This window comes from Phyllopteryx taeniolatus, chromosome 8 (genome assembly GCF_024500385.1).
Source record: "Phyllopteryx taeniolatus isolate TA_2022b chromosome 8, UOR_Ptae_1.2, whole genome shotgun sequence".
Taxonomy (NCBI): Eukaryota; Metazoa; Chordata; class Actinopteri; order Syngnathiformes; family Syngnathidae; genus Phyllopteryx; species Phyllopteryx taeniolatus.
Genome location: NC_084509.1, coordinates 2,242,646 through 2,269,775, shown reverse-complemented (window position 1 = coordinate 2,269,775; position 27,130 = coordinate 2,242,646). Strand labels below are relative to the sequence as shown.

Genomic DNA, 27,130 nt, shown 5'->3' with positions numbered 1-27,130 from the left:
TAAGAGCCCCGTTGCTTCAAATCAACATTGGTGGATTACCATTCACTGAATGAATGACAATCGACACAGACGAAACCATTTTTAGCAAGCACAATGGTATATTATTTTTAAATTGATATTGTGACAGTTAGTTAAATACGACTGTAATTATGCCATGAGGCTAACGATATGTGACTGTAATTACACATAATTTAAAAATAAAGGTACAAATAATCAACTCGTTTCTTTATCACACAACAATTGAAAAGTTATTGACTATATCAGGATGCCACTCAGGCAGTACTTCCTGGGTTTCATTAATAAAGAAATCTAATGTTGCGTTTCAAAAGATAAACCCTTCGAAAATGTATATACAAGACTTTTATTACTTCTGAATTCGAAGTCACATTAAACACAATTGCCCTGTTATCGCGCAACGCTTCAACTTCTGAAAGATAGTCTAGTTTGGCTTTTATTTTGAAATTGGTCCTCTGAGCGCGTTACCGTAATGCGGAGTATCAACAGCATTGACAATGTAAGTGGAGGCTGGCTTGACTTGGTCCTTCTTCTTTTTGTCTTTTTTTTTTTTTTTTTTTTTCACGTGGGAGGCTGGTCTGCCCGCAGTTAAGAGCAGACGCCTCCTCCCATTCTCTGCCATCCTCGTGAGAACTTTGAGCCTACCTGTGCTCCCCATCTCCGAATCTCCACCTCGACTAAACCACTCTCGTTCCCCAAGGTGAGCGACTCGCATTCGTCATTCACTTCATTAGAACACACCGAATGTTATCATTAGCCTCACCTTTTGGTTGAGTCTCATTTGAAATGCAGACGTGAAGGAGTTACTCAATATATACAAAAGGCTTGCGATTGAAGACATTGAACGCATCATCGCTGACATCACGTGTGACTACCTTCGTATTCGTGTATTTATGTTTTATATGGCGTCTGTCTGGCTCAGTGAGTCCAAAATAATTTCATATACGCCCTGTGAGATCATCAGTATTATTGTAGTGTTGTAGTTTATATCATAGCGGTGTCTCCCAATCCCAACCTTTATGGAGCCAAGGCAGCTATTTTACATAGGAAAATCTCAGGGCACACCAACAAACAAAAATGTCACAAAAGTATGAAATAATAAAGATGTCGTCTCAATTTGCTCACAAATTGACTTAGTGTGAAATCTGGCCGTTTTGTTGAACACAAACATGACTGATTGTTGTATGAATGGCAACAGGTGGCTCCACAGATTTATTCCGTGGACATTTAGCCATCTAATGGAGGAGCATTTAATTGTTCTGCCTTTCAATACTCATTACACGTCACTGACGTAGACAGATGAACAAAGATATATTTGAATAAATCATCATTTTCAGACAAATTAACTGAAACTGGATAATTCCCTGCCGCACCCCTGATGAGCTTTCATGATGGCACACTAGTGATTGTATATTCACTGTATTATACATCCATCCATCCATCCATCCATCCATCCATTTTTACCGTTTCTCCTCACAAGGGTCGCGGGCTGCCGGAGCATATCCCGGCTATCTTCAGGCGAGACGCGGGGTACACCCTGATCCGGTCGCCAGCCAATCGCAGGTCACATAGAAACAAACAACCATTTGCGCTCATCTTCACACCTACGGGCAATTTAGAGTCTTCAATCAACCTAGCACGCATGTTTTGGGGATGTGGGAGGAAACCAGAGGGCCCGGAGAAAACCCACCCAGGCAAGGGGAGAACATGCAAACTCCACACAGGCGGGGCTGGGATTTGAACCCCGGTCCACACAACTGTGATGCAGATGTGCTAACCAGCCTTTCACCGTGCAGGCCTGCATTATACAATAGACCACAATTAAGATTACAACGGAAGAAATGTATAAACACATAAGCGTGTGTTTGGAAATGTCATACTTCATAGGAATTTGGAACAAAAGAAGGGGGGAGTTGTGGAAAGTTTATTTTTGGTGTATGGCTGGTAGGCGCATCATTCACAGTGACGATTCCGTTGTTAGATTAAAATCATTACATTACAAAAGAACAGACAGAGGCAACAGAGAAGAACATCTTGGGTTATCATGCATAAAACCCTCATTCTTAAGATGAATGAGCATCAGAGAATGAATGTCACAAGTGTGGAAGGATTTAATCTGGTCAGATGAGTCCTCCTATACAGTATATTGTAGAGCAGCTCATAAACAATTAAGCCAGTCAAAAGTTCTGATATGTTATTTTACTCTTGCCCAATTGATGTCAGTCATATTAATTTGACCCTACGGGAAAGCAATTATGCTTTGTTGATATTTGGGCTTTCCTAGTCGATATTTAGTTTTCTTTAATGTAAAGGAGACATATTATGCATTTTTTCCCCACAGTGTAAAACGGTTCATGTTTCTCTTCTTGACACGTCTCCGGCATGCTTTCATCAAAATACCCCAAGGATCAAGACTTGGATCACACTTTACACACCTACATTTTTTAAAATTAGTTTTTTGAGGGGGTAGTCCTGTCTCAAGCATGTGCGCTCCTATACTGCAAGATGTTACAGAAAAAAAATAAAACATTTTAATTCTGAAATAAAGACAGTGTTGTGGAGGGTTGGCGTCGATCCAACCGGGCTTTGGTGGGCAGTGATTGGCTTTTGGGGGTATAAAACTTCCATCAGCACCCAGGCTCATATCCCAATTGTCATAAAGACAACATCGATTTTACTCTATTACTCGTGCAGGCAGCACTTCATCACCCAGGCTTGAACCCTCGCCTGCACCGTGCCACGGGTTAAGTGTCGTGTGCGCTAACCAGCAGGCTAAAAGCCAAGGCTGCTGACTCAGCGGCGAGCGCTACGCTTGCTCACAAACACATTTTAGGAAAACCTATTTATTTATTCCAGAAACGCATCGATTTGTTTTTCGCATTTACATATTTTCAAGTAAATTTTCTATAATGTGTCCCCTTTACGCCTTTGGGTAAAACACATTTCATAAATTTAAACGGGAGCTTGTGACTGTCTACACCAGGGCTACTCAAAAACAAATCCTCAAGGGCTGCAAATAGTTTTTTGATGAGTCAAACGTCCATTTACTCAGATCAGTCAGACCACATGCAATAATACTGTAATATTCAAAACATGTCCTTTTCATTTCAAACAACAAAAATATGAACTAAAATAATATGTAATTTCTATTTTGATGAGCCCAGCAAACCTGCATAATACTTCACAAACAACTGAGCATTATCAGTGGTCTCTGGACTCATCCACAGCTAGGGAAATGCACTCCGCATGTTTTATTCCATCACATCTGCCTAGATACTAGTACTTCAGTCCATCTGGTTGCTGCAGAATCTGCTTAATTTCAGCTGTTAATTCTTCATTTTTTTTTGCCTTAAACCAGTGTATCCCTCACCTAAAGCATGCATTTTTTTTTTTATTATTTCCCCATCCGACCATGGTTTCTTGAGCTTACCCAAAATCCACGCCACTCCAAGTAAGCACTTGCTTGCTTTTTGTCGTTTCCTAGATGTGATAAGAATCTCGCTTGCAGGTTGATATGACGACTTCAGTGCAGTTATTTTTGTTGTTGTAATCTCTGAGTTTTGACAGAATTCCTTTGCTTCGTCTCAAAATGCTGTTTCAAATCGGAAATCTTCATCATAGCTATAATTTCCTAGCATATTAAGTACATAGGTCTTGGACTGGTTGAAGGGAGGATGAGTGCAAGATATTCATTCCATTCTTCTTGTAAATGATGATTTTCACTTGTCCAGTTTTCTTTTAGCAGTGAACTTGGAACATGCCATTTTTGTGCAATCTTGGCTCCTCTAGGCAAAATGTGAAAAGTAAAAAAATGCACTCATAGCAGTGAACTCAGTGACCCAATAACAGGCTATCTTTGTATTGTGGGCATAGAGACTAATTCCAGTCTGCACGTGGTGACCCAACCAAAACATGTAGGAAAACAAGTAAAAGGAAAACATTTTCAATTAATCAATTCAATTAATTAAGCGTACCACATGGCAAGTTATCTCATATCTGTGCCGCTTCCACAGTATTTGCATAATTGTCAAATGCAGTGATGATCACGCAGTGACAGGATGAATATAGGACTGTTTTCTTCTGAGTGATGCCGTTTAATAGAATGCCAGATTCAGCAGGGAGTGCAGCCAACCACCCCATGTGTACAGCAGTCTGTAGGAAAACCATTGTTACAATTTGGGGACTGTCGTTGGATAGTGATGGAAAATCTGTACAATCATAGATTGATTCCTGTGCATTCTAGCAAACTGTATGTCGCACACTTGTTGACTTGCTTCATATTGACTAATGACTGATGATTAGATTATTGATTAGGTTTGTCGTATTTGCTAATGAAGACCAAGCCATCTCCCCAAGATGTGAGAAGACAATGGTAGTCAGAAAGACCATAGTCCATTATAAGTGATGATATTAGGGTTTGACTTACAAATGTATAAAAGAGAAGCTCAGACAAGTAAAGACTCTGAATTCCCTTAGCAACTGTTTTTCTTGGAAGAAAAAAAAGTTCAATTTTGTAAGTGTCTAGGGTGGCATGGTCGTAGGCTCGTTGACACATCCTCCTAACAGTTCAGAGTTTGTGCTAGGTTTGCATGTTCTCGCTGTATTTTTAGGGGTTTTCTGCGAGTTCTCCGGTTTCCTCCCATGTTCCAAAAACATGCATGCTAGGTTAATTGAGGAAACTCCAGAGTCCATTGGTGTGAATCTTTTGTTTGTTTGGGCAGGCGACCGGTTCAGGGTGTATTTCGCCTCTAGCCCAAAGTCAGCTGGGATAGGCTCCAGCTTGCCCATGACCCTTCTGAGGATAAGCAGTACAGGGAATAGATGGATGGCTCTTGGTGTCGAGTACCATCCATATTTTGAGTCTCATTCTGGATCTGGTGGAATGTTATCTTTGAATCCCAAAAAGCAGGAGGCCCAGGGTTGACCTGGTGGAACATCGAGTTTGAGTCGGACATTCCAGAAGCTAATCAATCTCGCTTCAGTTTCTTTACAGATGTTTATTTAGACCTCAACACAGTATCCCACACAGTAGAACAAAACGTTCAGACATACAAACAGGAAAACATAAAATATTACAATTATCACAAAGCTAGCATTGCTTAATTTGAACTGAAACTAATAGCGATAGACAATGCAAAGTAATACTGGCTTCTCAGCACACGGCAGTCATCTCCCATAAGTAATCTTCAAAGTCAGAAACGTGATGGTCAACAAACTTCTTAATAATGTTCATTCACAAAGCTGTAGCTCTGTGTCAAACTTACGGAGATACAGTAGCAAGCAAACATCCGGTGTGAACATTTTCAAAATAAAAGCACAAAACAAATTCAAAACAAATACAAATGGGTGCATTTACATTTATCATGAAGTTAATCGTCGACGGAGGTGGGTGGATGTAGTGTCCCGGACGGGGTGGGGTGAAGGTGCCCTGTCTCCCTCTCCGCAAAAAATAAAAGAAAATAAATTCAAACCTATCTGTGCGGCCCGGTATGAGATGGCCCCGCGCACTGGTACCCGGTGGTTAGGGACCACTGCTTTAGAGGATGTGAATGACAGGCAAGGGAAGGGGAGGATACAGAAGCATGGATTGTTGCTTAGTCTGTGTGTGAAAATAACTTGTACATTTACATTATTTCTGCTACAGCGAAAAAGAGGCATGGAGTTACTTAAGCTAGGTTAGTTAGCACGACGTTAGCAATGCAACGTGAACGGAAAGCATGACCAACGACACGAAGCAAGCGCCGTCATGACATATGGCAAAGAGTGTTTAACTGAAACGGGAGAATTGTTGGGTCATTGGTATTTTCACAAGGTCGCTATAACTTCAAAATGTACCTGCCGGGAAACACCGCTCGGCCCACTTCTGTTACTGAGAAGACTGAGGATTGATTGACGTGATGTCACAGCTCCACGTATTTGGCATCATTCTGCACTTTCATTCTGTATGTACGGGTAGTGTTGTATGGGCTGGACTAGGAATAAAATGGACATCCAAGAATGTCATCATCTTTGTCTCCTGTTGTCTCATCTTTGTGCTAATGTGTATTAAAAATATATATATATTGAGGACTAAAATCGGCAAATATCCGGCCGATTATGATTATTTTAAAATGGGCTAAAATTGGCCGATTCATCGGTCAGGTCCTAATTCGTCCATAACAATTGTATGTCTCACACCTGCTGACTTGCTTCATATTGACCAATGACTAATTGGACTATTACTTTGGTTCTCAAATGTTGTCACCATGGCACGTGCATTCTTCTATCGTTGCTAAATCCTGACACACTTTTACAGAAGTTAGGAACAATAAAAAACATGTATTGTTCAAAAATTTTGAATGAAATTGAAATTCATATTTTTAAACGCACAGTAACTACTCATGCTTACAACATGTAAGGTTGTAAAGGGCCTTTCAGAGCACCTTAAGAAAGAGAAGATGAACATAATTGCATGTATAAAGAATTTATATCTTGGCACTGATCTCCTGATCTTTTTTATTTTTATTTTTGATTTTATTTTATTTATTTTTTCACAAAATCTCTAGAGGAATTCCCAATTCTTATGACTTTTGAGGTTCCGCTCTATGCTGTTTTTACGTAGTTGCTTCTCATCCAATGTTGATTAAACTCCCTTGATTAGCCAAAACTCCAAAACCTTAAAATGGAACAATCTGTACTGCAGAAATGTAACATTTCCATGTTGACAGTTATACTGTTGGTGTATTCTGTTAGCTAGCTACGCTGGAGTGCCATCACTAATTTTACCCCCTGAGGCATCACATTCATAGCTTCACATGACTCCTCTCTAGGATAAAACATACTGAGTGAAAAGGCATGGCAAGGCTTAATAAAACAAGTCAGAACATTTAAAACAAGTTTTACGGTTGGCTTGAGCCTCTGACCTTATCAAGTTTATTTTATTTTTAGTACAATTCTGCATGTATTGACAAAAATACTGCCTTCTGCACTCAAGATGTATAGATAGGTTTTTTTTTGGTCAAATTTGATTTTATTGCATTTTAGTACTTCTTTTTAAAATAGAGCTCTGCTTCCAAACAACACATTGTGTCATGATCTGAGAATTGTGTGGACGGTCCCACTCATTTAACGGAACTACTTACTCATGTGTACTCCCCTCTGCCTGTTGTAAGATGTTTTTGTTTGTGCTGAGAATAAGAAGTGGGTCACATGGTTGAATTATCCATTTACAGGCTTGCATGCATCAGTGCCAAGAATTTGCACTTCGTGGTAGACTACAGCAAAGCAGACACAGTGACCTTTCAGGAGGATGGAGGTGGGAGCCGAGCGCGGCGACATGCAGAAGAATCGACGCAGTGACGATGCATCCAGAAAAACGCACGCCTCATCCTGCTCCAGTCTTAAGGCAAGTATTTCTTTCAGAAGAAAAATGTTGGTGGTGAAGTGCTTCACAGAGATGACATTAATTTGAGGAATTCAATTTATCGCTCAGTCATTATGTTTATGGGACCCTCTGACTTGCTAATACCTAATACCACTGTTAAAACATACATTTCTGTACCAAATGTATGGCCCTGTCGAATATTGTTTTTTTTCCCCAAAGCTTTCCTTGATTTTGTATAAGCATTCTCAATATAATTCAATTATAAAAGTAAGTAAAACTGGGCAGCACGGTGAACGACTGGTTAGAGCGTCTGCCTCACAGTCATGAGGACCTGGGTTCAATCCCTGGCCCCGCCTGTGTGGAGTTTGCATGTTCTCCCCGTGCCTGCTTGGGTTTTCTCCGGGCACTCCAGTTTCCTCCCACATCTCAAAAACATGCATAGTAGGTTGATTGAAGACTCTAAATTGCCCGTAGGTCTGAATGTGAGTGCGAACGGTTGTTTGTTTATGTGTGCCCTGCGATTGGCTGGCGACCAGTTCAGGGTGTAGCCCGCCTCCTGCCCGAAGATAGCTGGGATAGGTTCCAGCACTCCCGTGACCCTAATAAGTGGATAAGTGGCTCAGAAAATGGATGAAGTAAAACTCAAATGCTTTGGTCAAAGTAGGTGTTTGCAAAAAAAAAAAAAAAAAACATTAGGCCTCTACAGAAAGGTCTTACTAAAACCTTTGCTCACTTTTCAAGCTAACTGAGTTAATTTCCATTAATTAAGAAATGTTGTCTAGTTACAAACCATCAATTTTCTTTTATTATTATTTTTTAACCCTATGCCTGCCAGAAAACACCAGCTCGATGCTTGGCAAGATCTATTCACTTGGTTATTTATCTCTATTGCTGTCCATCCATCTGCCACGTAACTTTTTGTCCATGGTCCCCGAAGGAAAGAGATGGAAAAATAAGGCAGAACACAGCATGAATGTAATGTTGTTTTGATTAGACCACCTCAGGCTTTTCTGGCTCTCTGTTGCCTTTCTTCTACGTCAAACAACCTTTAAAAAATAAGCAAAAAGTCTTCTTTCAAAGCTAGTGCAACTTTAAATGACATCAAATCCTCTTGTTGCTTCTTCCCCAGATGAAAGTGATGTGAGACAATGGTGTTCAAGCAGTTTATCATAATACAGACTGAGTCCTTGGACAGACTTTATTTCTTCTCATTATTGTTCAGTTTCCTGGGTGGGACGTAGCACAATCTTCTGAAACTTCTGAAAAATAAGAATAGAGATTGGGTAACGACATCCCTTAACAAAAGTCACATGATTCGATGAAGTATACAACCCCAATTCCAATGAAGTTGGGACGTTGTGTTAAACATAAATAAAAACAGAATACAATGATTTGCAAATCATGTTCAACCTATATTTAATTCAATACACTACAAAGACAAGATATTTAAAGTTCAAACTGATAAACTTTATTGTTTTTAGCAAATAATCATTAATTTAGAATTTTATGGCTGCAACACGTTCCAAAAAAGCTGGGACAGGTGGCAAAAAAGACTGGGAAAGTTGAGGAATGCTCATCAAACACCTGTTTGGAACATCCGACAGGTGAACAGGCTAATTGGGAACAGGTGGGCGCCATGATTGGGTATAAAAGGAGCTTACCTGAATTGCTTAGTCATTCACAAGCAAAGATGGGGCGAGGTTCACCTCTTTGAGTTTAAGGACAATGTTCCTCAACGTACAATTGCAAGGAATTTAGGGATTTCATCATCTACGGTCCATAATATCATCAAACTCTACTATGCAAAGCAAAAGCCATTTATCAACAACACCCAGAAACGCCGCTGGCTTCTCTGGGCCCAAGTTCATATAAGATGGACTGATGCAAAGTGGAAAAGTGTTCTGTGGTCCGACGAGTCCACATTTCATATTGTTTTTGGAAATTGTGGACGTCGTGTCCTCCGGGCCAAAGAGGAAAAGAACCGCAAAGTTCAAAAGCCAGCATCTGTGATGGTACAGGGCTGTGTTAGTGCCAATGGCATGGGTAACTTACACATCTGTGAAGGCACCATTAATGCTGAAAGGTAGATACAGATTCTGGAGAAACATATGCTGCCATCCAAGCAACGTCTTTTTCATAGACGTCCCTGCTTATTTCAGCAAGACAATGCCAAACCACATTCTGCACATGTTACAACAGCGTGGCTTCGTAGTAAAAGAGTGCGGGTACTAGAATGGCCTGCCTGCAGTCCAGACCGGTCTCCCATTGAAAATGTGTGGCGCATTATGAAACGTAAAATACGACAACGGAGACCCCGGACTGTTGAACAGCTGAAGCTGTACATCAAGCAAGAATGGGAAATAATTCCACCTACAAAGCTTCAACAATTAGTGTCCTCTGTTCCCAAACGTTTATTGAATGTTGTTAAAAGAAAAGGTGATGTAACACAGTGGTAAACATGACCCTGTCCCAGCTTTTTTGGAACGTGTTGCAGCCATAAAATTCAAAGTTAATGATTTGCTAAAAACAATAAAGTTTATCAGTTTGAACATTAAATATCTTGTCTTTGTAGTGTATTCAATTAAATATAGGTTGAACATGATTTGCAAATCATTGTATTCTGTTTTTATTTATTGTTGTAAATTTTCCAACTCACTTTGTTTACTCTGCATGAAAGTTAAGGGGATTGTCATCACCCTTTGTGTATGTGCACACGATAACTTAAGAACCGGTTTAAGTCTGCTAATTAAGGTTGTTACAATTGAGTGGTGATTAAATGCGTTTCTACAGCTTAATTCATCTCAAATCTCAAAATGTGCTAACTGGGAACGTTAAACACAGATTCACAACTTATGTTTGCAAACATTTCTAACTGGCTTGCCCAGGACTGATTGGTTGAGAGCACAGTATTTTCAATTTGCTTTGAGTAGCGATGGTAATGCAAAGTTGGTGGGTGTAGAATGAATTTTTAATTTAAAAAAAAAAACAAAAAAAACTTTTCGATGTAAAAATGACAACAATAACACATATTGAAGTGTGTAGTAACCACAGCAGCCATGTCAATCTAATGACTTTCCCAACCCTTTTAAATGGAATGAAAATTATAATTAAGTAGGGATGATATTGGAGTAATACGATTTTGTGCAATATTTTGCCAATACCGGTAATATCACAATGTATCGATTGTGTGATAATCGATAGACTAGAACACAAACATCTACAATCCAATCCAAGTATTTTTAGTTACATCGAAAAACCATTGTTTTTGCACATTGATTATATAAAATGTTATTGAATTTGATCACACATTTAGTCCTATATAAAGCTACAGTGGAACCTTGATTTAACGGACTAATAGGAGGAAGGGGTCATCCAATAAAGCCGATTGTCCGTTAAATTGAAGCGCTTTTTTTTTCATGGCCTAAAAACACCCAATACAGTGCAAAATTATTTTTGGGTACTTTTTTCCGTGGCCTAAAAACACCCAGTATATCCATCCATCCATTATCTGAGCCGCTTATCCTAACAAGGGTCGCGGGAGCGCTGGGGCCTATCCCAGCTATCATCGGACAGGAGGCGGGGTACACCCTGAACTGGTTGCCAGCCAATCGCAGGGCACATATAAACAACCATTCGCACTCACATTCACACCTACGGGCAATTTAGAGTCTTCAATTAACCTACCATGCATGTTTTTGGGATGTGGGAGAAAACCGGAGTGCCCGGAGAAAACCCACGCAGGCACGGGGAGAACATGCAAACTCCACACAGGCGGGGCCGGGAATTGAACCCCGGTCCTCAGAACTGTGAGGCAAACGCTCTAACCAGACCGCCGCCACCCATTATAGTACAACATTATTGTAAATAAATATAAAAAAGTTAGAAAATGTTTATCCAAACTTAACTCCCTGGTGCTTGGGAGGGGCGATAATGGCGTACTGGTAGAAAGTTGTTGCGGTGGCAAGTCACTTTTATAAAGCCGCTAGGTTAGCGCGCTTGCTATTTTCACCTCCGTTATGATTGGATGCCAGAGAGAAGACAAGAACAACTGAATACTGTACCAAAAATCACTATAGAATGTTCGACAGACAAGGGACACGAGCGCCCGAGTAAACATGCTATAGATATGTCATGTTATGTCATGCAATGCCTTTGATGGCACGAGGACTACAAAAAATATTTTACAATTTGAGATGGGGCACGCCACATGTCTGATATTAAAACCCAACGTCGTGCTACTTATTTGTAACTATAGTTTGCTCTCATCTGAACACAAATATCATTTATATCCATTTAATGTAAATAAAGGCTCTGGTGTATGTTAATGCAAAGACCCTTGTATCTAATTTGTCTTTTTCCATTTCCATTCTCCTCACAGATGTTTCTGGTGGCTTTGTCCTTTGCCTATTTTGCAAAGGCTCTGTCAGGAAGCTACATGAAGAGCACAATAACTCAGCTGGAGAGGCGCTTTGACATTCCCAGTTACCTAATAGGCATCATTGACGGCAGCTTTGAGATAGGTGCGTAAGTCTGCTTGTCATCACTTTTATGTCGCTGTTGTTTACAGCATCCTAGTCACAGATACGTCATCCACACACCCCTCACTTTTAGTCTTTGGAAAAATGAGTGGTTCACAAAGTTATTCAAGGTAGAGAGAGAGGATTTCTCAGCTTTGTGTGTTTGTGTTTGAGAAAATGTGACTCACAATGTCAAGCAAGGACAAACGCTGATCTTTTTATTTGTGGAAAACTAGACATTTTGCCATTTGTTGTCCTATGTAGGCCTTATTGTACTTAAATCATTCACAGCCAGCCCTCCCAGTTAACATGGATGTTTGACTTCTAAAGCCATCAATGGCAGTGTATTTAACTATGTGTGCACAACATTGCCTGATTATTACAAAGTCTTGATCAGATTCGTTCGATGTAATTCCTTTAAGCAGGGCTGCTTGTGATTAGAGTACGCAACTGACCATATATATATATATATATACCTCATACATTGCTAGCTTAGACTACAACTGTTACATCCTCATTTTTAATATTTAATGGGTGAGGATGAAATAGCCTAATACAAAGGACACACCAGTGTTTCCTTGGTTATAGCTGCTCCGTGTAGCCACTTCGCTCCTCAGTTGTCAGTTGAGACGTTCTCAGCAAGAACCACCAGGTCGCTGACAAAGTATCAAGTTTCTTACCTATTGCTTGAGGATACATGAGAAGCACCCTAGGGCATTTCAGTCAGTTCACTCATGAGACGAAACAGCCTGGTCTGGTCAGCCTTAAATGGAAAGTTGTTTTTGGGCTTAAAAGCCAAGTATGAGAGGACAGGAACTTAGAAGACGAGCATGCGTATATAAGCGTCCAGACAACAGCAGCACTGGAAATTTGGATTTAGGTGCAGGGGCGTGTTTTATTTTTTTGGGCTGACCTTGCAGACTAAGTAAGGTTAACCTTCACTATACTCAGGGTGGATAAGATTGCGAGAAAAAAAATTGCGAATAGTCGATGTACTCCTTACACCCAGTTATTCTTCAAAACACCTCGATAACGGTCACCTGTTAATTCAAAGAAGAACAAATTACATTTAACAAAAGGAACAAAGGAAGAACCAAATAAAAACAGAAGTATTGACAAAATGTGGGGAAGAAAGAAAGACTGGGCAGGGAGCCAGTTGGCCAGTAAACAGTTGGATCAAAGCAAGACTGATGAGGACTGGAACCCAGAAACTGGAAGACAAACAGGAGCAAACATGAAGTGAAGGACAGATCTTCCGGCAAAAAAAAGTGGTTTGTTCGCATTATTTTCACACCACTGGTCATGTACAGGTTGAAGCAGGAGCCTTTGAAATTACACAAAGGGTGACAGAGAGGTGGACTAGTTGCTGGACCATCATAGGTTTTGCCACTAAAAAGGATGACATGCCATGGTGCTGGATATTGTTCAGCAACTGTGTAATTAATTGTACCCCTCTGGAAGAATCCTTTCAAATACTGGACTGAAATGATTTTGTAAGAAAGGACAAATAGTGCTACTCAGAGACACTCAACCCTTTCAACTTGTGGGTTTTATTACAGGCTACGGCAAGAAATGCATTGATCGCAGTACTGCAAAAAATCTAATTAATGATGACTTTCAGTGGATGTGCTCTAATAGATGCAAGGTTTCGGGATCATTTGTATAAGAGTACTTGGGTCAATGCTACAGTATTGGTTGAAATTAATACATAAGGTGCAGAATTTGAAGTTGGCTGAAAGAAACAATTTTAAAAGATGAGGCCATTTGGAATCATTGGAATTTTTTCTGCCCCCTGGTAGCCAAGGTAGATGCACACACAAGAAGAAGCCACACAATTTATTAAAACATAAAATCATGATGTGCAAATTATTATTTACATTCTATTTAATTACTGTTTTTTTTTGGTAGAATACTTTAAAGTGCTGTTTTTCTTGTTAGAAACGTAATCAAAAAATTGTTGGTTTTATATGGGGGCTGCAACGGATTAATTTCATTTCCATTCATTTCAATGGGAAAATATGATTTGAGAAGACGAGTGTTTTCAGTTACGAGCGTGGTCACAGAACGAATGAAACCCGTCAGCCAAAGCACCTGCGTAATAAGGTACATTCATTGAAAGGTTGAGGTCACCTGCAGCACCCTGAAGCTGAATTACATAAATGGAGTCCCTTTTTCTCCTGTGAAAAATATTCACGTGGTCAAGGCGAGAAGCCACTTATATACGACTGTTGCCAGAGAAACACAGTAATAGGAAGGGCAACATGAATACAAAGAGGAAAGAATAGAGCCGTGGAAGAGCATGAGCGTGGGTAAAATAGAGGGCTAATCCATCCACTCTCTGTATTGTGGAACCTCGCATATCTGCGGTTTGGCATTTGCAAATTCATCTATTTGGAACCTCCACGTTACTCGTGGAAAATCTCACCAATTATTTTTTTTCTGTAGCAAAATGGCAAAATACTGTCTACAGTATGTTTACGTTTATTAAAGTAGCGTCTCTTTAATTGAGACAATGACCGGTTACTGTCGGCCGTAAAACCATGCCCAAAAAAACCTCATCAGACTTGTTGTCCGCTCAACCAAAATTCTTCAGGGCAAGGCAGAAACAGTTTTTAGTGGAGCATCAATAATTTGCGGTCGCAATTTTTCCCCTAATGGACAATAGAGATCCGAGACTGTACCGCATATCCTGTTCAGGGTCGCGAGGACCTTGGGCCCTTTTCCAGCTGACTTTGGACAAAAGTTGGACAACACACTCGACTTTTATTTTTGACTTTTGACATTTTTATAAAGATCATAGCACATGCTCTATGCCGCATGAAATCACTGTAAAATTCTTAAAGACCTACTGTAATTGGTTTGAAACTGTGCAATCGTCTTCTGAAGGAAGCGTAAATCATTTTGCATAGTTGGGGACTCTAGTTTTAAAAGGGCTAGCTAGACATGCACCTTATCTTCCAATTTTCAGACATTATGCAAAGGTGACCTACAAAACACGAATGCACGCATTATATGAACATTCATCAAAATGTTAACATTTATCTCCACTGTGCCTTGGCTTTATTACCACTTATCATTATTGGGTATTAGCAGTATTTTAAAGTAATTACTAGCTGTATGTAAATTAGAATATGTATGTCATTATTTGCATGCAGATGCATTTGCTTTCCTGCTCTACATCTACATCTTATTTTGCAACAGTAAGCTATCAAAGGTAGTTGCCCCAATCATTTGAGTACAATACTGTGTGTCTCCCTTCAAATCAACCAATATTTGATCTCTTCTGACAGGTAACCTGTTAGTCATAGCCTTTGTCAGTTACTTTGGTGCCAAGCTCCATCGGCCAAAGATCATCGCAGTGGGTTGTGTACTGATGTCTATTGGTACCTTCATCATTGCCCTGCCTCACTTCATCATTGGACGGTGAGTAAAGAACTTAACTTTGACTTGTAGTAAATCTAATCTATCGCTTAGTTTTTCCTCATCATTTTCATTCCGTGCTTTGTCTCCAGTTATGAATATGACTCACCGCCGCGCTGGGTTGTGAATTCAAGCCTCACCCCATCACCATGTTCAGTGGGCTCAACGTCTGACCTCAGCCAAGATAGTAAATTACTTGAAGTGCCAACGACAGGTGTGTGTCTTCTCAGATAAACACGAATCAGCTGCCCACACACAAGTACTGTCATGTAATAATCTCCTCCAGATTGTGAAGGAGATTCCAACCTGTCCATGTGGATTTACGTGCTCCTGGGAAATGTCCTACGAGGGATCGGCGAGACTCCTGTTCAACCCCTTGGAATCTCCTACATTGATGACTTTGCTAGTGAGGAGAATGCTGCTTTATATGTGGGTAAGAATCCCATTTTCAATATCTTTCTACTGTATCTAGTCTGTCTGTCGGTCGTTTAAGGACATCTACTATAAATGCTAATCTGCTGCCTTATCAATTAGTGCCCTTGGGACACTCAAGCTATACTATACTGTAATCAAAAAATATTCAGCATTCAAATAATAATAATCATAATCACAATCATAATTACACTACCACACTAAGATTTCACCATTAAATTGCCCCCTTATATGCTAAGTGATGGATGTGGATGGTCTCTCCATGTGTACATCTTCGGATACAATATCTTGCTTTTAATTTGAGTGTGTTTTGGGTGTTCTAGGCTGTGTGCAGACCATCTCTGTGGTGGGGCCTGTCTTTGGCTACCTGTTAGGCTCCTTATGTGCAAAGATTTACGTGGACATTGGATTTGTAAAACTGGGTGAGTTAGAATATGTTCACATTTCTTGGTTCGAGAGAAATATCACAATTATTTATTTTATAAAAACTTTCACAGCAGGTTAAAACTCTATTTGATTCATGCGATGTTAGGTTTTTGCAGACTTGCAAAGACCATCAGTAAAGAACTCATTCATAAAACAGAGAGAGGCATGATGTTATCGATACAACAGCAAGTGCAGCAGATGTCAGAACAGATGTTCAGGGTTAGCGTCAGTTAATGAACCAGAGCAGCTTTCAGTCAAATAGAGTGCTGCACAGGGAGAGGAAGTGAGAATACAGGCTATGTTATAGCTAAACGAAGACTATAGACCTTATAGACTATGTAAGACCAAACAAATATAAATATTGATCTTTATTGATGTCAGAGAAATGAGAAAACAACTTTTTTCAGTTTTTGCTCACTCGATTAATGACTTCATTGGGGTTAAGGTCATCAAGAAACAAAATAGTATAAAGTTAGAATTTTATAGGAATAAAATCGGAATTGTATGGAAGAAAAGGTGCATTACTACTGGAAAAGGTGTTATTTTTTATGAGAGAATGTTGCAGAGTAAAGTAGTATGTTTATGAGAACAGTGATGTTAAAAAAACAAAACAAAAAAAAACCAGACACTTAACGACTGGAAAAGTTGTTTTTTACAGGAATAAAAGGTTAATATTAAAAAGAAACATTTTACATGGAATATGTCATAATTTTACGAGGATAAAATTGTGATTTTACTGGATCTTTTTTTAAAAATGAAAATTAGATTGTCATTTGGATTTGAATGTGCTGAATACAATTAAGGTAACCAATTCCTAGTAGTGGAGTTCCGAGAAATGTGCATGCCATGAACATGTGAAGAGTAAACATTGATTATAAATTTAACTCCAACACAGAAACGATCACGATCACCCCAGCAGATTCCCGCTGGGTTGGAGCCTGGTGGTTAGGCTACCTCATAGCCGGTGTCATCACCCTGCTTTCTGCCATCCCATTCTGGTTTCTACCACGCTCACTGCCAATTCCAGGCTCGCACACCCCAGAGAAGCCAGAGCAGACAAGTTTTATTAAAGACTCTGACCCAATGAAGCACAAGTATCCAGTGGAAGAGCACACCAGTTTCATAGAGATGGCCAAAGGTGAGCATGGCTATGTATTGTTTATATTTAAAAAAAATGTCTCTTGAATTTGACACAACACATAATGTTGAGTATGTTTCTACCCATCTATGTAATAGTGTATACCGTGTAGAACTTTTCAGTCAGTGTGTTGAAAAGCAAATTGCCTTAGGTTGTGTTTAATCTTGGTGGAAGATGCCGGTCCGACGTGGCAGGCCCAAACGTATTGTGAGGGTCTGCTGGGAACGTCTGGCGGAATGCCCTGTCAGAAGGAGTTTCAACTCCCACCTCCGACAGAACTTTCATGTTCCGGGGGAGCCGGGGGACATCGAGTCCGAGTGGACCATGCTCCGCGCCTCCATTGCTGAGGCGACCGACCAGAGCTGTGGCCATCATCATAAATATCTAATCTACCAATATACTTTTGACCTTAGAGTCTCCTCACTTTTTTGCATTATTAAAAGCCTTTTAAAAAATCCCCAAACCCGTTGGTGGACACCAACGGTGAGGGGATGCCGTCAAGCTGAAGAAGGAGTCCTATCGGGCCTTTTTGGCATGTGGGACTCCTGAGGCAGCTGATGGGTACCAGCTGGCCAAGCGGAATGCAGTTTTGGTGGTCGCTGAAGCAAAAACTGGGGCGTGGGAGGAGTTCGGTGAGGCCATGGAGAAAGACTTCCGGACGGCTTCGAGGAAATTCTGGTCCACCATCCGGCATCTCAGGAGGGGGCAGCAGTGCACCATCAACACTGTGTATAGTGGGGATGGGGCGCTGCTGACCTCGACTTGGGACGTTGTGAGCCGGTGGGGAGAATCTTCGATGACCTCCTTAATTCCACCGACACGCCTTCCCATGAGGGAGCAGAGTCTGGGTTCTCTGAGGCGGGCTCTCCTATCTCTGGGGTTGAGGTCACCGAGGTGGTTAAAAAGCTCCTCGGTGGCAAAGCCCCGGGGGGTGGATGAGATTCGCCCGGAGTTCCTCAAGGCTCTGGATGTTGTAGGGCTGTCCTGGTTGACACGCCTCTGCAACATCGCGTGGACATCGGGGACAGTGCCTCTGGATTGGCAGACTGGGGTGGCGGTCCCCCTTTTTAAGAAGGGGGACCGGAGGGTGTGTTCCAACTACAGGGGGATCACACTCCTCAGCCTCCCTGGTAAGGTCTATTCAGGGGTGCTGGAGAGGAGGGTCCGTCGGGAAGTTGAATCTCAGATTCAGGAGGAGCAGTGTGGTTTTTGTCCTGGCCGTGGAACAGTGCACCAGCTCTACACCCTTGGCAGGGTCCTCAAGGGTGCATGGGAGTTCGTCCAACCAGTCTACATGTGTTTTGTGGACTTGGAGAAGGCGTTCGACCGTGTCCGTCGGGGGGTCCTGTGGGAGTATGGGGTACCGAACCCCCTGATACGGGCTGTTCGGTCCCTGTACGACCGGAGTCAGAGTTTGGTCCGCATATCCGGCAGTAAGTCGGACTCGTTTCCGGTGAGGGTTGGACTCCGCCAAGGCTCCCCTTTGTTAACGATTCTGTTCATAACTTTTATGGACAGAATTTCTAGGCGCAGCCGGCGCGTAGAGGGGGTCCGGTTTGGTGGCCTCAGTATTGCATCTCTGCTTTTTGCTGACGATGTGGTTCTGTTGGCTTCATCAAGCCGTGGCCTCCAACTCTCACTGGAGCAGTTCGCAGCCGAGTGTGAAGCGGCTGGGATGAGAATCAGCACCTCCAAATCTGAGACCATGGTCCTCAGTCGGAAAAGGGTGGCATGCCCTCTCCAGGTCGGGGATGAGATCCTGCCCCAAGTGGAGGAGTTCAAGTATCTTGGGGTCTTGTTCACGAGTGAGGGAAGAATGGAACGGGAGATCGACAGGCGGATCGGTGCAGTGTCTACAGTGATGCAGACTTTGTATCGGTCCGTTGTGGTAAAGAAGGAGCTAAGCCGAAAGGCGAAGCTCTCAATTTACCGGTCGATCTACGTTCCTACCCTCACCTATGGTCACGAGCTGTGGGTCGTGACCGAAAGAACAAGAGCCCGGATATAAGCGGCCGAAATGAGTTTCCTCCGCAGGGTGTCCGGGCTCTCCCTTAGAGATAGGGTGAGAAGCTCGGTCATCCGGGAGGAGCTCAGAGTCGAGCCGCTGCTCCTTCACATCGAGAGGAGGCAGATGAGGTGGCTGGGGCATCTGATTCGGATGCCTCCCGGACGCCTCACCGGTGAGGTGTTCCGGGCACGTCCCACCGGTAGGAGACCCCGGGGACGACCCAGGACACGCTGGAGAGATTACGTCCTTCGGCTGGCCTGGGAACGCCTCGGGATCCCCTCGGAAGAGCTGGATGAAGTGGCTGGGGAGAGGGAAGTCTGGGCGCCCCTGCTAAAGCTACTGCCCCTGCGACCTGACCTCGGCTAAGCGGTAGAAAATGGATGGATAGATGTGTTTAATCTGTTTTTAATTCATTACAATTATTATATGTGAATGTCATTCCCATTTTCTACCAAATAACTAAATATAATCACTCACTCACTCACTCAGTCATTCATGAACTGAATATACTTTACTCCTATTCATGTCTTTTCACAGATTTTATTCCAACCCTGCGGAGCCTGTTGGGCCACCCTGTTTATTTGATTTACTTGTGTGTGACAATCATCCAGCTCAACTCTCTTATCGGCATGGTCACGTACAAACCCAAGTACATCGAGCAGCACTTTAGGCAATCTGCCTCAAAGGCCAACTTTCTAATGGGTATGAAAGAACTGTGTATCACAGCCGAGAGCATAGTATAGGAACACTTTTTTAAATTCTGGCTGGCCTTTTTAACCAAACACTACGCATTGTTCAATATGAATACAGGTATTAAATAGTTCTAGTTTATTTTGCCTTTAATTTGACTGTGAGGAAATTTGACTTTATGATTCTGTGTTTTGTTCGCAAATCTCAGGTGTGATTAATATCCCTGCGGTTGCACTGGGGATGTTTTCTGGTGGCCTCCTGATGAAGAAGATGAAGCTCAACATAACGGGGGCAGCAAAGTTCGCTTTTGTTACTTCTTTCATCGGGTATATCCTCTCGTTGTTCTTATTTGTGATGAGCTGCGAGAACGCCAAGATAGCCGGAGTGACTCTTCCCTACAACAGGTGGGTTGTTAAAATCTGTCAATACATCCTTTCACACACAAAACTAACCACATACACAAAAATATACACGTGAAATATGCAATGAGTACAGTGGAATGTCTAACGTCGAACACAAAACTATTCTGGGATGCTGGATGGCCTTCGATTTGTTTGCCCTTTGAAACATTTTTTCCCCAAAGGAAATAACCAACTTTAGGACAAAAATGGCGAAATTAATGCAGCAAATTGAACTCTTGCTAATGTAAATGATCCGTGGGCCGTGGGTTCTACTTTGTTGGTACTGTACATATTACAAGCAGTATTTATTAGTATTTTCTCTTTTTCTCTTCCATCCAGTATGGAGGGCGTATCTCACGACAAACACTCCGTTTTCACCACCTGCAACTCCAACTGTTTTTGTTCTGCAAATAACTGGGACCCGGTCTGTGGAGGGAATGGCATCACATATGTTTCCCCCTGTCTTGCTGGCTGCACCAGCTCCACTGGTTCAGGCAAAAACACAGTAAGTGAAACTGTAAAAAAGTCAAATGCTGGACTCGAAAGCACATTTTAGCAGTACAGTAATTGATTAATAATTCATTCTTTTACATTTCCGATGAATAAGACCGGCGGCATGGTGGACGACTGGTTAGAGCGTCTGCCTCACAGTTCTGAGGACTGGGTTTCAATCCCCGACCCCGCCTGTGTGGAGTTTGCACGTTCTCCCCGTGCCTGCGTGTGTTTTCTCCGGGCACTCCGGTTTCCTCCCACATCCCAAAAACATGCATGGTAGGTTAATTGATGACTCTAAATTGCCCGTAGGCGTGAATGTGAGTGCGAATGGTTGTTTGTTTCTATGTGCCCTGCTATTGGCTGGCAACCAGTTCGGGGTGTACCCCGCCTCCTGCCCGATGATAGCTGGGATAGGCTCCAGCACGCCCGCGACCCTTGTGAGGAGAAGCGGCTCAGAAAATGGATGGATGGATAGATGGATGGATGAATAAGACCACTTTTTCCTCATCTTTTTCATATCAAGACCTACATTACATAAGAAATTTGGTTTCTCCCCAATCACCCCGACTTACTAAATTATATCATATCTTGCCATAACTATAAACTGATCTGTCACAACAAACAGGAATTGTTACATTAAAATGACTCACCTAAAATTGCACTGCTCGAAACCTCCCCCCAAAAAGAAAAGAAAACAATATAGATTCAACACACTACCGGTCACACTACCGGTGGAATAGGATGTCCACATGACCAATTTGAAAGCAAATAAAAATGTAGCAAATTTTCTCCTCCGCCCTCTCATTAGGAGCATGCTCAGACATTTTTATGAGTGCATACAGGCACAAGAAGTCCTTACACACCACACCCACTGAACCACGAGTTATATTGCTGACATTTACAGTTGCTTTGTTCTCGACAAATTCCACTCTCTAATCAATTGAAGTATATGAGTGATTGAGATCTGGGATGTACAATTCCACTGTTCTGTTGTGTCTTTGGGGGTAGTGTATTTTGCTCTAGATTTATAGAGGCTACAAAGCCAACCACCACTAAGGAATGTTGTTTCCTTTCCTTCAATCTTTGCTATTAGTTGTGGTAGTGAAAGGGTTTGGACTTAGATGTCCATCCATCCATCCATTTTCTACCGCTTATCCGGGTCGGGTCGCGGGGGCAGTAGCTTTAGCAGGGACGCCCAGACTTCCCTCTCCCCAGCCACTTCATCCAGCTCTTCCGGGGGGATCCCGAGGCGTTCCCAGGCCAGCCGAAGGACGTAGTCTCTCCAGCGTGTCCTGGGTCGTCCCCGGGGTCTCCTCCCGTTGGGACGTGCCCGGAACACCTCACCAGGGAGGCGTCCGGGAGGCATCCTAATCAGATGCCCCAGCCACCTCATCTGGCTCCTCTCAATGCGGAGGAGCAGCGGCTGTACTCTGAGATCCTCCCGGATGACCGAGCTTCTCACCCTCTCTCTAAGGGAGAGCCCGGACACCCTGCGGAGGAAACTCATTTCGGCCGCTTGTATCCGAGATCTTGTTCTTTGGGTCACGACCCACAGCTCGTGACCATAGGTGAGAGCTTCGCCTTTCGGCTTAGCTCCTTCTTTACCACAAAAAAAGATGTGGTTACCAGAATTCATGTAGAAAAACGACATTTTTTTTTTTTTCTTTTGCTTTGTTCACCAAATTCTCCATAAGAACCCGCTTTTTTTTTCAGAAAACAATCCAACAATGTCTATGAGAACCTGCATCCAGGTTCACTTGTTGATGTTTGTGACTGTGTCTAACTATACAGGCCTATACGTGTTTGCCCAGGTCTTCTCAAACTGTAGCTGTGTTGGGCCGGCTGCTAACTTGACAGCCAATATAGGTCAGTGCTCCGATAAGGACGACTGTGACAGGATGTTCCCGTACTTCTTGGCTCTCTCCGTCATCACTTCATTCATCATCTCCCTGGGAGGAACGCCAGGCTACATGCTTCTCATCAGGTCAGACGAGCTCCAAAATTCACCCAAAAAAAAAAAAGCTTTAATGCCCTTCGTTCTTTGACCATTGAAGTTATTTTGAGATCTGTGAGTGGACTTCACGTGGCGCTGTGTGACTAGGAGATCTTTGATACAGATACAGATTGCGTGACTTTGATTTGGATAGCACATGATTAAATGCTTCGCACTGCATTGCTCAGGTCTCATTTGCGTGTGAATATGGGGGACTTTTGCTTCATTTAGATCCAAGCATGCAGAGACAATTTCATGGGTTATTTATAGTCTTAGTGTAATTTGCTATTTCTGCAAATTTTGTCTCTGAAGCTGGAAATCCTGCTGGGCCATCTGCCAACCTTTTCAAAAAGGAAAAAAAAAAAAAAACAAAAAAAAACAAAGCCTCTTTCCATCACATGATCTATATTAAATCTTGAAAGATCAGTTTGTGCTGCTCAAAAATTAGATCAGAGCTGTGCCAAACAAATCATGCAAGTGATTCTCCGTGGCGAGCCCTGACGGGACGAGCCGAATGTCACACACGCTTTACACGAAGCCTGTCTTAGCTCCTCAGTCAGCTACTGTAATATTAGTCATTATTTGATGAGGATAAAGAATACACGCTTCTGAGAATAGTGGACCCCTGCTATTCCTGGGGGATAGGGACCAGACCGCTATTTGCGGATAAATGATTGATGATCATTAGAATTGTATTGGGGGGGGGGAATCTGCGAATGAGGTGAATCCGCAGGTGCTGAACTACAAGTATGCAGGGGTTCACTGAGTAATTCTATTATCTGTCCACAGGTGTTGCTCCACCATGTTTAAATATCTGCTGCTTAAAGGGCTGTAACACCGAGACACCAATGCTTTTTGTTAGCCCATCTGTGGTGTTTCCCATTATGTGTTAGCATTAAGCTAGCGGACTATAAGGCAAAGTTATGTGCTTGTTTTAAATACACAACATGTATATTCCTTTTTGTTTTATGTTTGACAGTAAACTTCAACTGGGAGTAGCAATAAACAGCTTGAAGCCTCGTTTTTTAAGAATTGTTCACCATCTGCTAAACTGCTGCTTGTTGTAAATTGAGTTGAGTTATGTTCACTGACACCATACTGGAATTGACCTGTGCTTTACACAACTAGAAACAACACCACTTCAACTAATTACGATTTTGAGTCTTACTTGCATGTTTTTGGAACCTGTGAGGGAGCTGGAGAGAACCAACGTAAGCCAAGAGAGAACATGCAAATTCCGTACAGGAAGCTCAGAACTGTGTGTTATGACAGAACGTCCTAACCACTAGCTCACCATGCTGCGCTTAACAATGAAGTCATTCTGGATAAGTTATTCAATCCATTTTTGTTTTCGAGACTGCTGTCAGTCAAATGATCGGCAGTATTCACCAACAAAGCAAACATACATTTGTGAGTCACAATTTCATTTTGAGGTTGAACTTCCAAGTGGGATATTTGTGACTTCACAGTGCTCCAGAGTAGGTTTTTGGCTAACATTATCCAGATCTGAGTCCAACATACTCGTCGGACTCATTTCTTTGTGTTTGTGCTATTTCAAAAGGGAAAACTTATAGTTTGTAGTTTGGATTTGACATATGTAATTTGTGACATCAGTCCTGGCGCTTCTATCGAATTTCTCTATCGAAACTTAGACGATCCCCAAATGAAGGTATACAAGAGAAAGTAAGGAGCGGGTACAACAAAGGATTTAAATACTCTGCTGTTATTCCAATTAGACCTCCATTCATCCATCCATTTTCTGAGCCGCTTCTCCTCACTAGGGTCGCGGGCGTGCTGGAGCCAATCCCAGCTGTCTTCGGGCAGGAGGCGGGGTCCGCCAATCGCAGGGCACATAGAAACAAACAACCATTCGCACTCACAGAACTGAATTCGGGTCCTCAGAACTGTGAGGCTGTCGCTCTAACCAGTCGGCCACCGTGCCGCCCCAATCAGACCTTGAATGTTGATTTTTGTGATGCAGGTATCATTGCTGATTTTTTTATCCTCATTTCACTGAATGTATAACACATTACTCCAAATTTCTTTCTTATAGGTGCATCAAACCACAACTAAAATCATTTGCCTTGGGATTCCATGCTTTAGCAACTCATACACTTGGTAAGTTCCTCAAAAATGTATCCACCCGTAGTTGATCCTCAGTTGGTTTTTTTTTCTCTCCTGCACTAAAATTATTTCACTTTCTATATACAGCAGGAATCCCAGCACCCATTTACTTTGGAGCGATCATTGACACCACATGTCTAAAATGGGGTCAGAAGCGCTGCGGTGGAAGAGGAGCTTGTAGGATCTATAACACTACAGCATACAGGTAGAACTTTCCGTGTTAAGTCATACGTGCTGTATTTCCACATGAGCTGCAATCTTTTCCTCTTAGGATAGCCTACCTGGGCCTGACTCTCGGCTTGCGGACAATCTCGTTTCTAATTTGCATCCCGGGCTTCATCCTGCTGAGTAGGCAGTTGAAGGAGGAACACGACACCCTTCGTGGATCTCTAGCCAATGGCGGAACGGAGCTTGAAGTGCTCAGAAAAGAAGAATTTGTGATCTCAAACTCCAAGACATTGCAAAGAACGTCAGAAAACGGCACGGATCGTGAGACACGACTCTGATTCCCCAGGGGAAAAAAAAAAAGACCTCTCAGGACCAACCTCCTCTTTTCATCACACATGCACATGAACAAACTTATCTATACACCCACACACACACAATGATACATTTGCAGGGAATCATATTAAATCTTAATATTTAAAGTATAAATTCTATATTTACTACTTCATGTGCTTTGAGGATTTGAGAGACATTTGTTATACTGTAGTTGAAATATTTGTCTTGAATGTATTGTAGTTGTTTTTCTAAAAAAAGAAATGGGTATAACACTGTTTTTATGTATGGAGTATTAGTGCCACACTGAAAAGAAATACAATAACAACAAAGAAATGTGAGGAAAAAAAGCTGGTTAGGAGAATAAAGTTGTAATATGAAGGGGGGGAAAGAAAATCAGTATTACGCAAATAAAATCCTTTTTTTTTTTTTTTTTTTTTTTTTTTTAAGTGACAGTGGGGGGAAAAACCCCCCCAAAAATAAAATCATCACTTTGTGGCCCACTAGTTCAATGCCGAAAATACATTTTTTTTAAGGCTCCACCGTGTCTGGCTTAGAATTGTCATCTCCCATGTAAGGCGCCCTTGGGGTAAGAGTTGAAATGTGTCTTGTTTGTGAACTGCGAAGCCAGTGCCAGACCCCGTGAGGAAGGGACACATACAGAAGACAAGTAGGACAGGAGCAGTAAACCTTCAGGCTGTGAAGATTACTTACTAGTGTGTGGTAGGAGCAGCACCCGTTTAAAGAATTTGAGTGAGAGGACAGTCCAGGAAGACAAAGGGATAACAAGGGCTGTGTACAAAAATGAGAGCGACACAACACCAATCCACTGAATCCCACGAGCCTACTGTGTGCGCTTATGATCCGTCATCATCACACATGCATGCGAGTTATCAGCAATGTCCAGACTCGAGGACAGAGGATTCGGCTCGTGGGCAGTGCCGACCGGGGAGCGCAAGGACTACAGCACACCACTTACGCCCAGCCCTGCCCCTCATACAATGAGTGGAACTGCATGGGTACAAGAGTGCAGCTGGGGCACAAGGAACAGCATTTAACAGCATTATCGCGACTCGCACCACGCCACCCCCCCTCCCAGAAAACCCTGAATTTATTGTGCCAAAAAAAGCGCCTTGGATGGGATTGCATGCAGTACAGTTATATGGTGGTTTTAAACTAAGTGCGTAAATTGTCATATCAGAGAATGTGGGAGGAACCCAGAGAAACCTGAACCTCAGAACTGTGAGTCAGACTTGCTAACCACTAGATCGCCATGCTGCCCTGAGTGGATCCGTAACATGAATTCCAGACCACAATCTCGTGACTCAATGCACTGATGTAGCAACAATGAAATAGGTTGACCAAAAAGCTGACATAGAGTACGAACTGCCTCTACTGCTTTGCAACAATTCTCGGCAGTGCTTTGCTCCGGAAGCAGGCCGCAAATTACATTCATATCTTCAAAAACAGCATCTTCGTAGTCACCGTGGCGATGATTTACTGCCATGCTTGCCTTGTGTTGTATGGAGGTTACCATGCAATAAGATGTGCCAAACGCTGCCCTCGGCTTTTTACCAATGGCTCAACTGTGACACAAATAGTTTATTCAT

The 27,130-nt window shown here is 42.2% G+C and overlaps 1 protein-coding gene and 1 long non-coding RNA gene across 4 annotated transcripts in view; one reads left to right on the top strand and one right to left on the bottom strand.

Moving 5' to 3' along the window:
* The window catches only part of LOC133481984 (uncharacterized), a 141,251-nt gene extending 116,104 nt beyond the window's left edge, over positions 1 to 25,147 (bottom strand). Inside the window, exon 1 of the long non-coding RNA XR_009789660.1 lies at positions 24,637 to 25,147. This is a non-coding gene — a long non-coding RNA (uncharacterized LOC133481984). The remainder of the gene's footprint in view (positions 1 to 24,636) is intronic.
* Positions 583 to 25,925, top strand: slco1c1 (solute carrier organic anion transporter family, member 1C1). Of its 3 annotated transcripts, none has more exons than XM_061781433.1 (15): positions 583 to 715; positions 7,227 to 7,399; positions 11,757 to 11,898; positions 15,186 to 15,318; positions 15,408 to 15,529; positions 15,602 to 15,748; positions 16,071 to 16,169; positions 17,069 to 17,311; positions 19,857 to 20,021; positions 20,218 to 20,413; positions 20,750 to 20,915; positions 22,717 to 22,889; positions 24,952 to 25,016; positions 25,110 to 25,227; positions 25,294 to 25,925. In XM_061781433.1, the coding sequence occupies exons 2-15, from the start codon at positions 7,304 to 7,306 to the stop codon at positions 25,526 to 25,528; spliced, it is 2,100 nt and encodes a 699-aa protein (XP_061637417.1). In that variant the 5' UTR covers positions 583 to 715; positions 7,227 to 7,303; the 3' UTR covers positions 25,529 to 25,925. The 3 variants fall into 3 exon arrangements, with proteins under 3 accessions (XP_061637417.1, XP_061637416.1, XP_061637418.1); XM_061781432.1 differs by lacking the exon at positions 583 to 715 and adding an exon at positions 3,335 to 3,466; XM_061781434.1 differs by lacking the exons at positions 583 to 715; positions 19,857 to 20,021 and adding an exon at positions 3,335 to 3,466.
* Positions 25,926 to 27,130: the final 1,205 nt, after the last annotated feature.

Bases quoted from the DNA above. Each gene is read 5' to 3' on its own strand.
- slco1c1 (XM_061781433.1), top strand. From the start codon at position 7,304: ATGGAGGTGGGAGCCGAGCGCGGCGACATGCAGAAGAATCGACGCAGT. The intron at 20,414-20,749 runs GTGGGTTGTTAA...TCTTCCATCCAG, and splicing joins GTGACTCTTCCCTACAACAG to TATGGAGGGCGTATCTCACG. The intron at 20,916-22,716 runs GTAAGTGAAACT...GTGTTTGCCCAG, and splicing joins CTGGTTCAGGCAAAAACACA to GTCTTCTCAAACTGTAGCTG.